The sequence below is a fragment of the Eleginops maclovinus genome, chromosome 12, assembly GCF_036324505.1.
Source record: "Eleginops maclovinus isolate JMC-PN-2008 ecotype Puerto Natales chromosome 12, JC_Emac_rtc_rv5, whole genome shotgun sequence".
Classification (NCBI taxonomy): Eukaryota; Metazoa; Chordata; class Actinopteri; order Perciformes; family Eleginopidae; genus Eleginops; species Eleginops maclovinus.
The window spans coordinates 8378514-8391926 of record NC_086360.1 but is presented as its reverse complement, the minus strand read 5'-3'; the positions used below and the strand labels follow the sequence as shown (position 1 = coordinate 8391926).

At 39.4% G+C, this 13413-nt stretch overlaps 1 protein-coding gene across 1 annotated transcript in view; it reads right to left on the bottom strand.

Moving 5' to 3' along the window:
- The window catches only part of LOC134873234 (metal transporter CNNM4), a 56619-nt gene that overhangs the window by 23993 nt on the left and 19213 nt on the right, over positions 1-13413 (bottom strand). The window contains exons 2-4 of the mRNA XM_063896703.1: positions 7136-7279; positions 6303-6437; positions 3549-3718 (exon numbers count right to left, since the gene is read on the bottom strand). Of these exons, the coding sequence (XP_063752773.1) occupies positions 3549-3718; positions 6303-6437; positions 7136-7279 (449 nt within the window). The remainder of the gene's footprint in view (positions 1-3548; positions 3719-6302; positions 6438-7135; positions 7280-13413) is intronic.

The window sequence follows — 13413 nt, the reverse complement described above, 5'->3', positions numbered from 1 at the left end:
TTTTAACATTTGAACGTTAAATGTTGCTGGCGGCTATAATCACACATGAAAGGAGCTGTAGCTGCAGCATTGGCTTAAACACGTTGTAAAAGCGAGAAGGAAAAGTGTACACTTATGCTGCATCACTGACAGCTTTTAGAAGTGTTTAAATGTCGCCGTTGACGTCTCATTGATGAGTCTCTGGAGCACTAGGGGTGTTAGCTTCCACGTAGGCCTGCAAACATTTGGGAATATTCAAGGTGGGAATTAAGAATAAATCTATAGGTACGGCAAAGCAAAAAAAGATTTAGACCCACCGGTGCACTAATGGAGAGGTGGCAGAGCAAAGGGCCTGCCAGTGGTCAGACAACCGGTAGCAGTTGGGGGTTTGATGTCTTTTGCTCAAGGACACCTCGGCATTGCCCATGAGGCAAACTGGCACCTCACCAGCTACCACTTCTCACCCTGTATTTTTAGTACGATCAGGACTTACACTTTGGTTTCCTAAGCCATTTCCTACAGACTGAGCTACGGCCGCCTCTAAGCTATACACCAAGCAGAGGACGATTCTGGTATCTGCTCAGGCTGTATTTACCATGTCATATGCATATAGAAACATATCTTAAACAACAAAATACGCACACATAATCAATTAGGGCCAAATAAATCCAATACTTTCAAACACTTACAATGGGAAATGGGTTAAATAAGCTAGGTAGGGCTGTCATAGCTCAGTGGGTAGAGCTGGTGGCCATATACTGGGGTTTGATCCCCATGTAGTGGACCCATGTTCGATTCCGGCCTGAGTCCCTTTGCAGCGTGTCATCCATCCCCTCGGTCTTCCCACTTCTGAACTGCACTATATTAAAAGGCACTGGTTGCCCCAAAAATTCTTTACAAAAAATAAGCTAGGTAGCAACTTAACTAATGGGTCAGTGTTTTACAATAAAGAATGAATGGAAATAGATCCATTCAAACTCCATGATTACAAGTCAAATAAATGGGCGTATTTTTCTTACCATAATACCTAGTATTGCATGTGCATTTACTGCCGCCTAAGTTTTCTTTGTTTTTCATAATCGATGACATTTAATCAATCATTTCTGTTTTCTATTTTATTTACTTTATTTTTATTTTATTTTATTTGCCCTAGTTTTTTGTTTGTTTATTTGTTTTCCGTCTGTCATCACAAAATGGAAAGCGGCCTTGGGTACCTAGAAAGGCGCTATATAAATTCAAACTATTATTATTATTATTATTATTATTATTATTACTAATAATTTTCTGTGAAGCATCTGTGACATCATTTAAAATGTCTACAGATTGAGTTTGGTATTATAATATCTAACAGCGCATAAGCATGAACTGGACCTTACGTTGGTAGTTTTACTCTCTATTTTTACACATTTGTGGGTCAGGTTATCCTAAATTTTTGGGTGAGCGATTGGTAAAAGAGCACAAATAAAACTCAAAACAACAGCAGGGATTTGGATTTTTCAGGGGTCAAGTGAGTACAAATTATATAAACTGATTGTTAACTTACTTAATCGCTTGTAAATCTTTAAGAGAAGGTAGGTTAAAATAAAGTTAATATTTGGTGAACAAGTCATGCATGATAGCTCTACAAACACTATGTGAGGAAGAGCATGCTGTAACAGGCGATATGTGGAGCTGAAAAAAGATTTTAGGTGGAATGTAACTTTAAAATCTGCCAGCCTGGCACTCCACCAAACCTGGTTGTTAAACCTCTTAAAGTAGCCGGCTAATCTCCTTGTGGAGTTGATTGACTTTGGATTAGCTGTGACTTCTAAACTGTTGTTTATATACCAACACAGATGTATTTAAATAGGCTGTAAACATGAATGCAATGTTTGTGTGTGCTTCATTTTGATTAGATATAGAAGTATTCTGTTCAGACAGTCCAATTTCTTTCTCCATCCGTAGATTGCTTGAGCAGGGATTGGAACATATATTAAATATATTATATTATTTTATTTTACAGTGACTTCTGTAACGGCAGGCTTTTATCCTAGTTTCTGACAGAGGAAAGATTTATTTTGGAGGAGAATATAAAAAATAAATACAAAAAATCAGAACTTGGTGAGAAATGTGTGTCTTCTTCTCAATTTAAATCTTATCATATCACAGGATAACTGTGAGCTGTGGGTATTTCAAGTCTATTCGGATCATCTTTTTAGTGGTTAACAAGAGGATTGTTTCATCAGTTATTGGAAGGGAGTCTCTTTGTTCTTTGTGGACTGTGCAGGAAACTAAATGAAGTATTTATACATAGAGGCACAAGAAAATACCACACCATAGCAGCAAATAAAAAACAACCAGGTCATATGCGTTCTGTACTGACATTATGGTCAAAGCTGACTTTGATTATTATGTTTTCAGGTTTTTTTAGGGTAAATAACTTGCCTGGCTCCTCCATAATTGGAGTACTCATTAGAGGAGTTATGTAAAGCTGCCCAAACGTTAAACGTAGGCCTTTCCTAAAAAATAAATTAAAACACGAAGCATATTGTTTGTGAGGGGACAGCTTTAAATAACTCCTCCTTTTCAGGCCTTTATTATATCCTTTTCTTTTGTAACACTAAAATTGATTACAGTTAGTAATGCTTAAGGTTTCAGTCCTATTTAAGAGATCAGAGTTGTAGCAGAGGTGTTGTTGATACATGAGCTTCAAGTTACGGGATTGTGGAGAAAAAACTACTTAATCATTTATAAATACTGCAATACTTCCAGTGGGCTCAATCATCATTGAGTCCTCATTTGGGAATAACAGTGATTTAACATACTAGATATTTCAAAAACAAACTTCAAGATTATTATTATTATCGCCTACTGCCATCTGTCACAAGCTGCAGCTCAGACACACGTTTCACTACAAGGCAGGCCGATCAATACTGCTAAGCTCAAGATGCACTTTGTGAGGGGATGGGTTGGCAGGTGGAGGGAAGGAGAGTCTGTACCCCCCGACAGAGTCTGTACTGGGAAGGGGGCCTTGACAGGGGGGGGGATAAGGCGCGCAGGGTGAGGTAGGCCTGCTTCGTCGCATGAAGAAGCCCGCAATTTTTGGTTTTTCCAATTCATGACACGGTTATTATTATTACTTTTTTAAATGCGTTCTGCAGAGAAGGTAGGCTGGCGTTGGTCACGGTTTGGAATGAGAGAAAACCGGACTGAGTAACACGGCGAATATCGCTCATTTTTTTCTTCTTTTTTTTTTGAAGACCTAAGCTGTAAAGTGCTGCGGGAAACCCTGATATGAACTTTACCAAAACTGTAATTTAAAGCACAAAAGAAAGTAACACATGTTACTGTGGTTGACTTGTGCAGTATATTGTCAGAGCTGAAACAAAACTATATATTCTCCTACTTTGTGTTAGTATACGTGAGTGTGTGGGAGGGAGTTATAATCCACCAGTGTTCCTGATCTCCTTTCTGAGGGATTTTGGAAGATCAGACAACAGTGTGCTGATATTTCACCCACACTGAAGCATCAAGCGGTCACAGAGCCAACTCGTGCTTCAACCTCTCCTCTTCCCTAGATCCTCACGTACCTGCAGGATGAGAACAAAGAAGTCGACGGGCTTGCCCCTCTGGTAGACGTAGTGATGGAGCGAGCGCTTGTCACTGTCGCTGAACTTGATCTCCTGGATCACATCGGGGTGGCGCAGGATCCGCAGCAGCACCTTGTCTGAGATCTGAGACGGGCTGAACAAGCTCACCTCTGTAGAAAGACAAGAAGAAGAAGTACTTTTAGGTGAAAGGGGAATTAATTAACACATATTTTAAACCCAAAAAAAGGACCATAATCAGGCTCTTGTCTAAATCGGGTAACGGGGGCGCTGCTCTCTCTTCCTTTTGGGGTGCGACCTCATACCTCAATGCCAATTTTCCCTTTAAAATTTAAAAGTGATGCCAGAAAACAATATCTATGTTCTTCAAAAGCTGTGTAATGACTCAAAAAAAAGAAAATTGTGTCAAATACAGCGTCAGACAGCAGAGACAGCTTTGTTTTTATGGAGCTCAGAATAAATAGGGGATCAATGTCGGGTCGGTCTGCCAGTAGAGGTGGCAGGCAGCAAGAATACACTGAAACTGTGATTTCTGAATTAGATCGTTTCTTTTGTAAGTTTGACAGAAGTATTTGGAAATGCTGGACTTACATTTAGTTTTACATACCCTGGCCTCTGAGAAATTGTAATCAGTAAAAAAGAGAAACGCCCTCTGGAGGGAACACTGTGATATTAGCCTTTGCAGACCATTTAAATGCACAACACCCTATGTAACAGGAGAGGGGGGAAAACAAATTAACACAATACATGATCATGTCTTTTTTTGATACATTCTTTATTTTATTCGATTTATTCAATTCCAATGGCAACCTGGTGACTATTAACCTTCTGGCTAACACTAGGACACTACATAAATGTTAATGAATGTGAATTGTCTCGGCTGTGAAATGTATTTGGTTTACATGCAATTCTCAACTGTCGTTGGCCAAGGCTGTTGCAATCAGAGCTCAAACATAAGTGCCTTCAACCCAACCCACACTGAGAACAATGACCCAGTCCACCATGCAAACAAAGCCCCATGCAACACACAGTGAGAGGTGAGGCATATACAATCCATGTGGTAATTCATCATCTAAAAAGGCAAACAAACTCCTTTCATTACGATTTCAATATTAAGTCAACAAGTAAATCTTGAATATATTTTTGCTGTTATCAGATGAAAAATATGCCCCCGATTTTGAAATCTCTTTCATAGCTTGGTCTTCCTGATTTGTTAACGCTTATTTTCCAGCTCATAAAATGAAATACAGAGTGAAGCAGGCTTGCTGTTGTTAAAGCGTAATGGTGGCATAGTGCATATTAAATTTGGAACAAATCTCTTAAAGATTAGTCTGAATATCCCGTATCAGGTATAAATGGCAACAGAGATCAGACGTTATATGAAAAAAGAGCTGGGTAATGATCACTGATGTGAACAAGAACAAAAACAGGTAAAGAAACTAGTAAACAGTCACTCCTGTGGATAAAAATAAAAAAGGGGAAATCCCATTCGTGTTCATTGAGTCAAGAAAGAAAAACGAAACCCATCCTCCTGGGAAAGAAAACACAAACGTGTCAGCAGACACCGGAGTTATGCCCGCTGAGGTATAGAGTACCCCACCACGGTGTCTGTGAGACAAGGAAGTGCTACATCATGCTAGCTGCAGCTAGTGCTAACTGCTCCTGGCACATCATAACCGCTAATGCCTGCTAACCAGACAGATTGCAACACGTTCTCAAATAATTTTAAGAAGGGACAATGCACCACATCCAGCTGGCAATAGTCTTATTGTGGCAGTAAGCACAGACAGGGACACTGCAGGGTCTTACTTTCAGAGTAAATAAACAAATGTCAAACTCCTCGCTGCATGTATAGACCTCAGATGGCAGGATGACAGAATCCATCATGTCCTGACAGCCTGAGGATATTTATACCCTTCCAATATGTTATTAGTTTAAATAAGTAATCACAACGTTAACTTAAATGGTTTGTATCAGTAAAATGTAGGTGAACGTATCAAAGGTAAAAGGATTCATAGTCAAAGTTTGGTCTGTCATACATGATGTTTTATGGATTATTATTACTGCTGCATTACTTTGTATGTTGTTTATTACTTCTGTAGATGTTTGAGTTGGTGCTAATTTTAACTCATTTTTCTACTATCGGGTGGTATAATCTAGAGCAATGCATCACATTTTAAAAATCTTCATTTGTAAGTAGATGAGCTCTAAAAAGTCAACTTTGATGAATGTCTCTGAGAAAAAGACCTGTTTTTAATCTTAGTGACGATGCACTTCAAACTGATCCAAGAGGCTTTTAAAATGGTTTATTTAGCTAGATAAGTATGAAATCAGCTTTGGGTAAAAAAAGATCAAACAAAACTTTCTCAGTATCGAGCAAAAATAAGAGTTTAAAAGAAAAACAAACTGTGTCAAACTAAATCAATGTAATCTCAAAAGTAAGTATGATCTCAATGAAGAAGAACTGCATTCTTTAGTTTATCATTAACATTTAAAACTGATACATTTGGAGATACATGTTTATCACTAGAGGGGTGTGGGAAAGTAATCTGAAACGTAAAGGATGCTGTTAGCCAAGAAAAATACGTGAAATGGTGGTATCAAGCTGAATTAAAGGAAATCATTTCAATGAAATGTCCTTGTGATGGGCATATTTCAACTGTTAGAAGTTACAAATGATCTACTGGTTGTGAGTGTGTTGCTGTGATGATTGTGTATGCACACGCTGTTGCTCACCTGTAGCCAGGAAGCGATGTGCGGCCAGCAGCAGCTGAGGAGAGCACTTCACTTTTGATTCACTCTCGTGCTTGAAGGCGGAGAAGTCTCTCTTGTTTTTATTGGGTGCCACTTTTTTCCTGTTGCGGTTATCAGCTGAGAAGTAACAGACAAAAACGTTCATTAAATAAATGTTCAGCTAAACGTTCAAAACGGTTTAACAATCAGCAAAGTGAGGCAATGCTGAACAGATATTTTACAGCAGCTAAACAGCATTGTAAAAATCATATCAGCTGTAGCAACAATAGGAGCCACTTATTGCTTAATCCTGTCTAGAATTGGAATCTATCTATTGGAATCTCTGCAACAAAAGATTGTTATATAATTAGTATATAACATATATTTATACATTTTTGAATATTCTTTTATGTTATAAGGTTATACAAAGTCCTCCTTTACAGGAAGATATATTATACAGTTATTTTGTATTAAATGTTTGTTTTGTACATGGAAACAAGACAAAATGCTGAACTATGGTTCCACATGATCGACCACTGAAAGTGCAACAGATTCATTGGGGTTTCTTACTCTTTTCTGGACTGGAAAACAAAAATTCCCACAGTATTCTCCCCTGTCATGCCACACAGTGGGGAAATGGACTAAATAGAGGCTTTACATCTTATCATAATTACATTTGGGGTCTGAATTAGACTGTTTCTATCTATGGCAGTTATTGCAGAGAAGAAGTAAAATCCTCAAGACAACAGCAGATGCTAAACATTTGAATGGCAGTATAAAAAAAATTAAGATGAAAAGGATCAATACTGGCATTAAAGACACAAAAAAAAACTCACTGTAAAGATCCGATTCATCCAGAATCTCTGATTTGATTATCTCTTCGATGACGTCTTCGAGGGTGACCAACCCCAACACCTGGTAGAAGGGATCTCCCTCCCCCTCGCTGTTCACCTTCTGGACGATGGCCAGGTGGGATTTTCCTAAAGTGGAAGAGGAAGATCATTAGTGTTGTTTTCTTCTGATGAATACATCCAAGCAATCAAGTGAGAAAAAGTATAGTTTCAAGAATAGGCGCCAAAGAGGTTTATCCCTGATTATGTTGTTATGCAGACAATCTGTGCCCATTATCAGAGAAGTCAAATATAGCAGCATGAGGACTTGACCCAGGGTGAAGGGCCAGGATATTGGCCCTCCCAGGGGAAATCAGCGTTCTTACTGTCAACGTGTACGCCATGGATGTATAATGAAAGAACGTGTGGACCTGAAAATATTTTAAATGTAAGGGGATGTGAAGAAAATAAACATGATGTGTGTGAATGTGAGATAGTCGTCACAAAACAGCCTGCCAGACAAAGCGCAGGTCTTTAAACTAACTGAGTGTGAGTGTGAGTGTGTGTGTGTGTGAGAGAGTCTGGTGGTCATGCCCCGGGAAATTGCGTTTTCATTTCTTAATTGCGAACATATATCTTTAACTGTGTTATTCTCGGATCAGTGAGATTCAAGATGCACATATGATACATGAAGATAGGGAGATAGATTGGAATTAATCAGCAAAAGCAGTTAAGTGATGTGTCCGTGCCACCTTCTATTTTGAACTTGGGCTCGCACAAAGAACCATGCAGTGCCTAAATAAAAAAAAAAGGAGCACAAGAGATTTTCTGTTAATACTATGGAAGCTGTCACTTCCTTCCAATGGGTCCTCGGGGCCACGCTGAAAACGAATGAGCAGGACTGAATATATTGGAGCGATTTGAATCAAAACTTTGATCTGTAAAGATTCTAGTTCACTCAAGAAGCTAAATATAGACATTCCTTTCTGTCTGCTTCTTTTCTAAAGAAAAACAAACTGTTAAGGCCTTGTCTTCTTTATGCATCACTTGAAATCAAGCACTGATTCTGTAGGAAAGCGTAATGCCCCAGCTAAATTAGGACAACAAATAGACTCTCGGTTTCAGCTATATGCAGAATACTGTTTTTTTATGTGTTGCTTACTTGGACAATGCATGTTTTTGATTATTCAAATGATGTGTTTGCCAAAATGCAGAAATGTGAGTAAAGAACTCTGTCTTATGATAACAGGTAAAGCAGATAAAGCATATCTAATCTAATGCACAAAACGACACCGCATCGATATCAACTCCTGCTTATGTTTTATTTGATCCTCCATTGTTTCTTTCATTGAACAGATGAAGACCCAGGTGGAGGTGGATGGTTTTATTTAGCTGCTGCAATACATATGGCACTGACATCGAGCCACCACTAATCCTATATAAACAGCAGCCAATGGGATCAAAGCAGAGCTAGATAACAAAGGCAGACTTCAACAGTAAAATGAAACAGTACAACAAAGTGCTGGCCGATCATTCGGTATGATAAATGGTTGTCTTTTAATCAAACTAACATATCAAAATAAAATCATATATGCAGATACTATGGTACACTGTGACATTGTTTAAGTTGAAAATAAGCAGCGCAAAAATACTCACATTTCCTAGAAGGACCGATGGGAAATATTTTAGGGAATCTTATTTGAAAATGTAAGTTTTATCACACTTTACATTACCACTCAGTTCAATGCTATTCACTAATTGGACTCCAAACTTCTTTAAAGCTCCTTTCCTCCAGAATGAAACCAGCTACAGATATAATAAGGATGAAGAATATAATTGAAACTCAAATATTAGTTCAAATAAATTATGAGTAGTGGTTCCTGCTTTCTTTCACAAACTTATTTTATTCATATGAATTACCCTAGTGTATGAAAATGAAACTATTGTCTTAATCCGTCTCTTTATTTGTGTTCTTGTATGTAGTATTCCTTTCCTTATAATTGCTCCTTCTATAAACTACTGACAATTTTTCTGTGCTGGAATTCAACAAACACTGGAATGGCTGCCATACATGTAGAGATAAAGATTTAAGACAAATTCGGAGTGGTCTCTTAATTTTTTCCAGAGCTGTATATATAGTGGTGCAGGGATGACATATTTATGTAGGCTGACCCCGAAGTAAGCTGCGCATGGGTTCCCTCGACAAAAAAGCAATGTGATTTCTCCATACGAGTTTGGAACATTGTAAAAAATAAGTTCTGTGGAAAACAAACCTGTTTGATGGGTGTCATTGCTGACGTATTTAATGTCGTAGAACATAACGTGATCCGTCTCTTACATTTCTGTCAACCGCAGACCTTATTTCGAGCTATTTTCCAAAATCCTACGGAGGAATCCCATTGACTCTGAGACGAGGGAAGCGGAAGTGGTAAAATGCTAAATCATTTAAGGGGTTTTAGGACTCATTCCTGCACCACTCTATTGTAACAGAACTGAAATATGAACCTATATTTCAGTTCAGCATATATATAAATTACCTATATTGGGATAGAAGATCGAGGCTATATCGCCCAGCCCTACTAATATGGTCTCAGCATAATGTCATTTAAATAGATGCTCGTGCTTAAAAGGTTGTGATCTTCCAGAAAATCATGTCAGAGCTGTTTCTGTTGTGCTAAACATTACTATTTACTGTCTCTTTGCAATCTATTTGTTGCTGTTTTTCTTTAAATGTAATACTGATGTTGAATTCCTCACATCGCAGCTCTTGCCCATAGCTGCATGTCAGGGGACTCATGGAGCTGATTGACATACAAAGCAGGCCGAGCCCCTCCGCCATTCCCAACAATCATATCATGATGGATTAGCTTGCTCCAACATTAACCCATATGTCCCCTCCCTCTGCTCCACCACAGCCTGTTAATGTGTACCGGTCGTTACAGTTGGGGTGGGGTCTGGACTTTGGCCTTGTTAACATAAAGAATACACACACCAATGTACACCAAGACCAGACACATTGCTGAAGTGTTCAAAGTGAGAGACAGTCCCGGCAAGGCTCTAAATTAATAATGATACCACCAGGGCCTGATCCCCCTAGTGGATTATTTCCTCTTCTCCACCCAGACAAACATATGGGTGAAGCAACTGCTTTAACCACACGTATTTCCATGCTCACACACCACTAAGGGTTGGTAATTGGATTTGAAACAAAAGGAAACTTGAGACAATCTGATTCCTTAATATAGCATACAGTTATATAGACACTATACATGATCATTCCCTTAAAGGTCCCCTATTATGCAAAATGCACTTTTTGCTGTCTTTTATATATAAATATGTGTCCCCGGTGTGTAAGGAGACTCACAAAGTTTCAGAAAATGCAACCCTCTCTTTTTTCCTCCTTACCCACACCTCTAACAACAGGGGTACAAACGAGCTGATCCAGATTTGCTTCGGTTATGACGTCAATTCGTCCGCAAGATACTGCGAGCTGAATCCCCTCCACAGCACTTCTGTGTGTGTGTGTGTGTGTTCAGCAGGATGTCTGCAGGAGGGACTCAGAGTTGTTGTATATATAATACATATAATGTGTCTGTTGTAGTGGTAAACACTGAGAAGTGTTTCAGAAATAATGCTGGATGTGGTTTGGAACATAATATGGTGTTTAATCACGGCAGCGTTTAGCTGAGTATCTTCTCCCGGTAGAAAACTTTCACAGAGAACAGAGAGCTGCATGACTGCAAAGGGGCGTGGCCAGCTTCAGCTCAGCTCAAATTTTAAGCGACAGTCATAGAATCAGCACTTCAGGAACAGGGCTGAAATAGAGGGGAATGAGGAATGCTACAATGGGTGATCTGTTTGGTATTTTGAGCAAAACTCTTCATAGACCAGTTTTGTACAGATATTGCCCTACAATATATTGTTCAAATATAGCATAATAGGAGACCTTTAAATCAACATGCTATCAAGTTGTGATAAAGCATACAGGAGAAAATGTATGGGGGAGTGAGAAATCATAAAAAGGTCCATTGATTGCCTTTGATGCCAAAAAGCGAGCAGCGGATCAATGAGCTTTCCAAAGAGCTCATGTGACCAGCAATTAAAAGAAGACCAAAGGCTAGAAGTGTCTCTTCTTTGTGGTTTGTGTGTCCTTGATGTCTGCGTGCTGGCACAGGGACACCAACACACTCCACACACATTATCAGCTTTGACCTTGCCTGGTTTCACTACGTGAATAGAGCAGAGGGACTTTGAAGAATCCATTTCCCACAAGGCCAGCTTCTCTGATGGAGTCTGTGATGTCACGACATGAGGTGTCGGGTCGGGCGGATGATGAGTGTGTATGTATGTTTAGTCTGGACACCTGAGAGGAAGCAGCAAAACCGGATATTCATCGTTGTAAAATGGTCCCAATTGTTTTTATTTCAGCATCATGGCTGATTATTTTAAGTTTAAGTTCCTTTATCCTTCATCATCATCAGTCTATACAATCTGAATAAGTGAGAAGTGCTTTCCACAAGTTCCCACCATAGACCGGGGTTTGTAAGCAGCTTATTGTGTCTGACAAAGAGTTGTTTACAAGAAAAAGAAGCAAGGAAATCCTACCTGTCATTGAAAATGCTGTGAATAACAGCAACATGTTGGTATTTGTACTCAATGAATGGCTTGTGCCATTTGTTTAGTCAACTCGTTGTTAAAGGTTAGCATAGGGATCAGTTTCTTACTCATGGACACGTCAACACGGAGAGAGGAGGAGTCAGGAATAGAACCGCCAACCCTATGATTAATGGACGATGTGTTTTGAATGCTACTCTCACTTCCCCACGTTATAAACGGAGCTCACCGTCTTTCATGTTTAACAATCAAGGATCCTGGGGACATCATGAAGATTCAGTCATCCCCTCATATAATTACTACTGTCCGCACTGATTCTGTTCTTAAATGTAATATCCGGTGTAGAGCTTTGTTTTAGCATATACAATTTACGTCTGAACCAGCATAGATTCCATTTTGAGTGGAGTAGTAGTTTTGGTGAATTCTAACAGAAATTATTAATTGTAAGTCGATAAAAGTCTTAGTTTCAAGCTATGCCCTCTTCTGTGTTGTCTATTAAAAGCTTGAATTCTGTGACAACTTGCTGCAGATGTAGCTAATGTCCCCAGTAGTACCTATCGAGAAAGGACCAGGTGGAAATTGAGTGTCTCTTGGACGCTTTTGCTCACATACAGACAGCATGTACACCGATCAGCCATAACATTATGACCACTTGCCTAATATTGTGTAGGTCCCCCTTTTTCCATTGCCCTGGGGTCCAGCTCTGATGCTCACGTGCCCATTGAAGGTGCTTTCGGCGGTGGACAGGCATCAGTGTGGGCACCCTGAGCTGTCTTCCCATACACAACAAACTGCGATGCACTGTGTGTTCTAACACCTTTCTAAAAGAACAAGCAGCTAGTCATCGGTCGCCTATGACCCTGACCCTGTTCACCGATTGTCCTTCCTTGGACCACTTTTGGTAGGTACTGACCACTGCAGACCGGGAACAGCAAACAAAAGCTGCAGTTTTGTAGATGCTCTGACCCAGTCGTCTAGCCATCACAATTTGGCCCTTGTCAAAGTCGCTCACATCCTTAAACTTTTTTCAAACATTCTTCCTGCTACCAACACATCAACTTTGAGGACAAAGTGTTCACCTGCTGCCAAACACATCCCACAAACTGACAGTTGCCATGGTAATGAAATAATCACTGTTCTTCACTTCACCTGTCAGTGGTCATAATGTTATGGCTGATTGGTGTAGTCATAAATAATAATTAGGATCAGTCTGCATTGGTTATATTGAACAATTTGACTTTGGGAACGCCATATATGGGAACACCAGCGCACACCATCTAGAGTAGAAAAATACACAGATTCACTACAACTACTCAAACGGCCAATAAAACAGTTTTATCCCCTTTGTCAGGAATATATGTATCCCTGTCCCAAATACTCAAAAAGTCATGGGATCGGACTCAGTGTCTGCAGATACATTTAATCACAGGGCCTAAAAGACTCTGGAATAATTACTTCTTGAAAAAGAGTAACCTGAGGCACCTGTAGCGCAGATCTCCATTACTAATAAGCCTTTGACTTATCCCTTTTTGTGCCATATCTGACTCCCAAAATCGTGTTTCATCATAAGAGAGGAGTGATGATGTCGTCATGTGTCCTTTAAGGTTATTTTTCCAGGATGGAGAACATTAGTCAACAATGTCCCGCAGTAATAAAGCCTCTCGAGTACG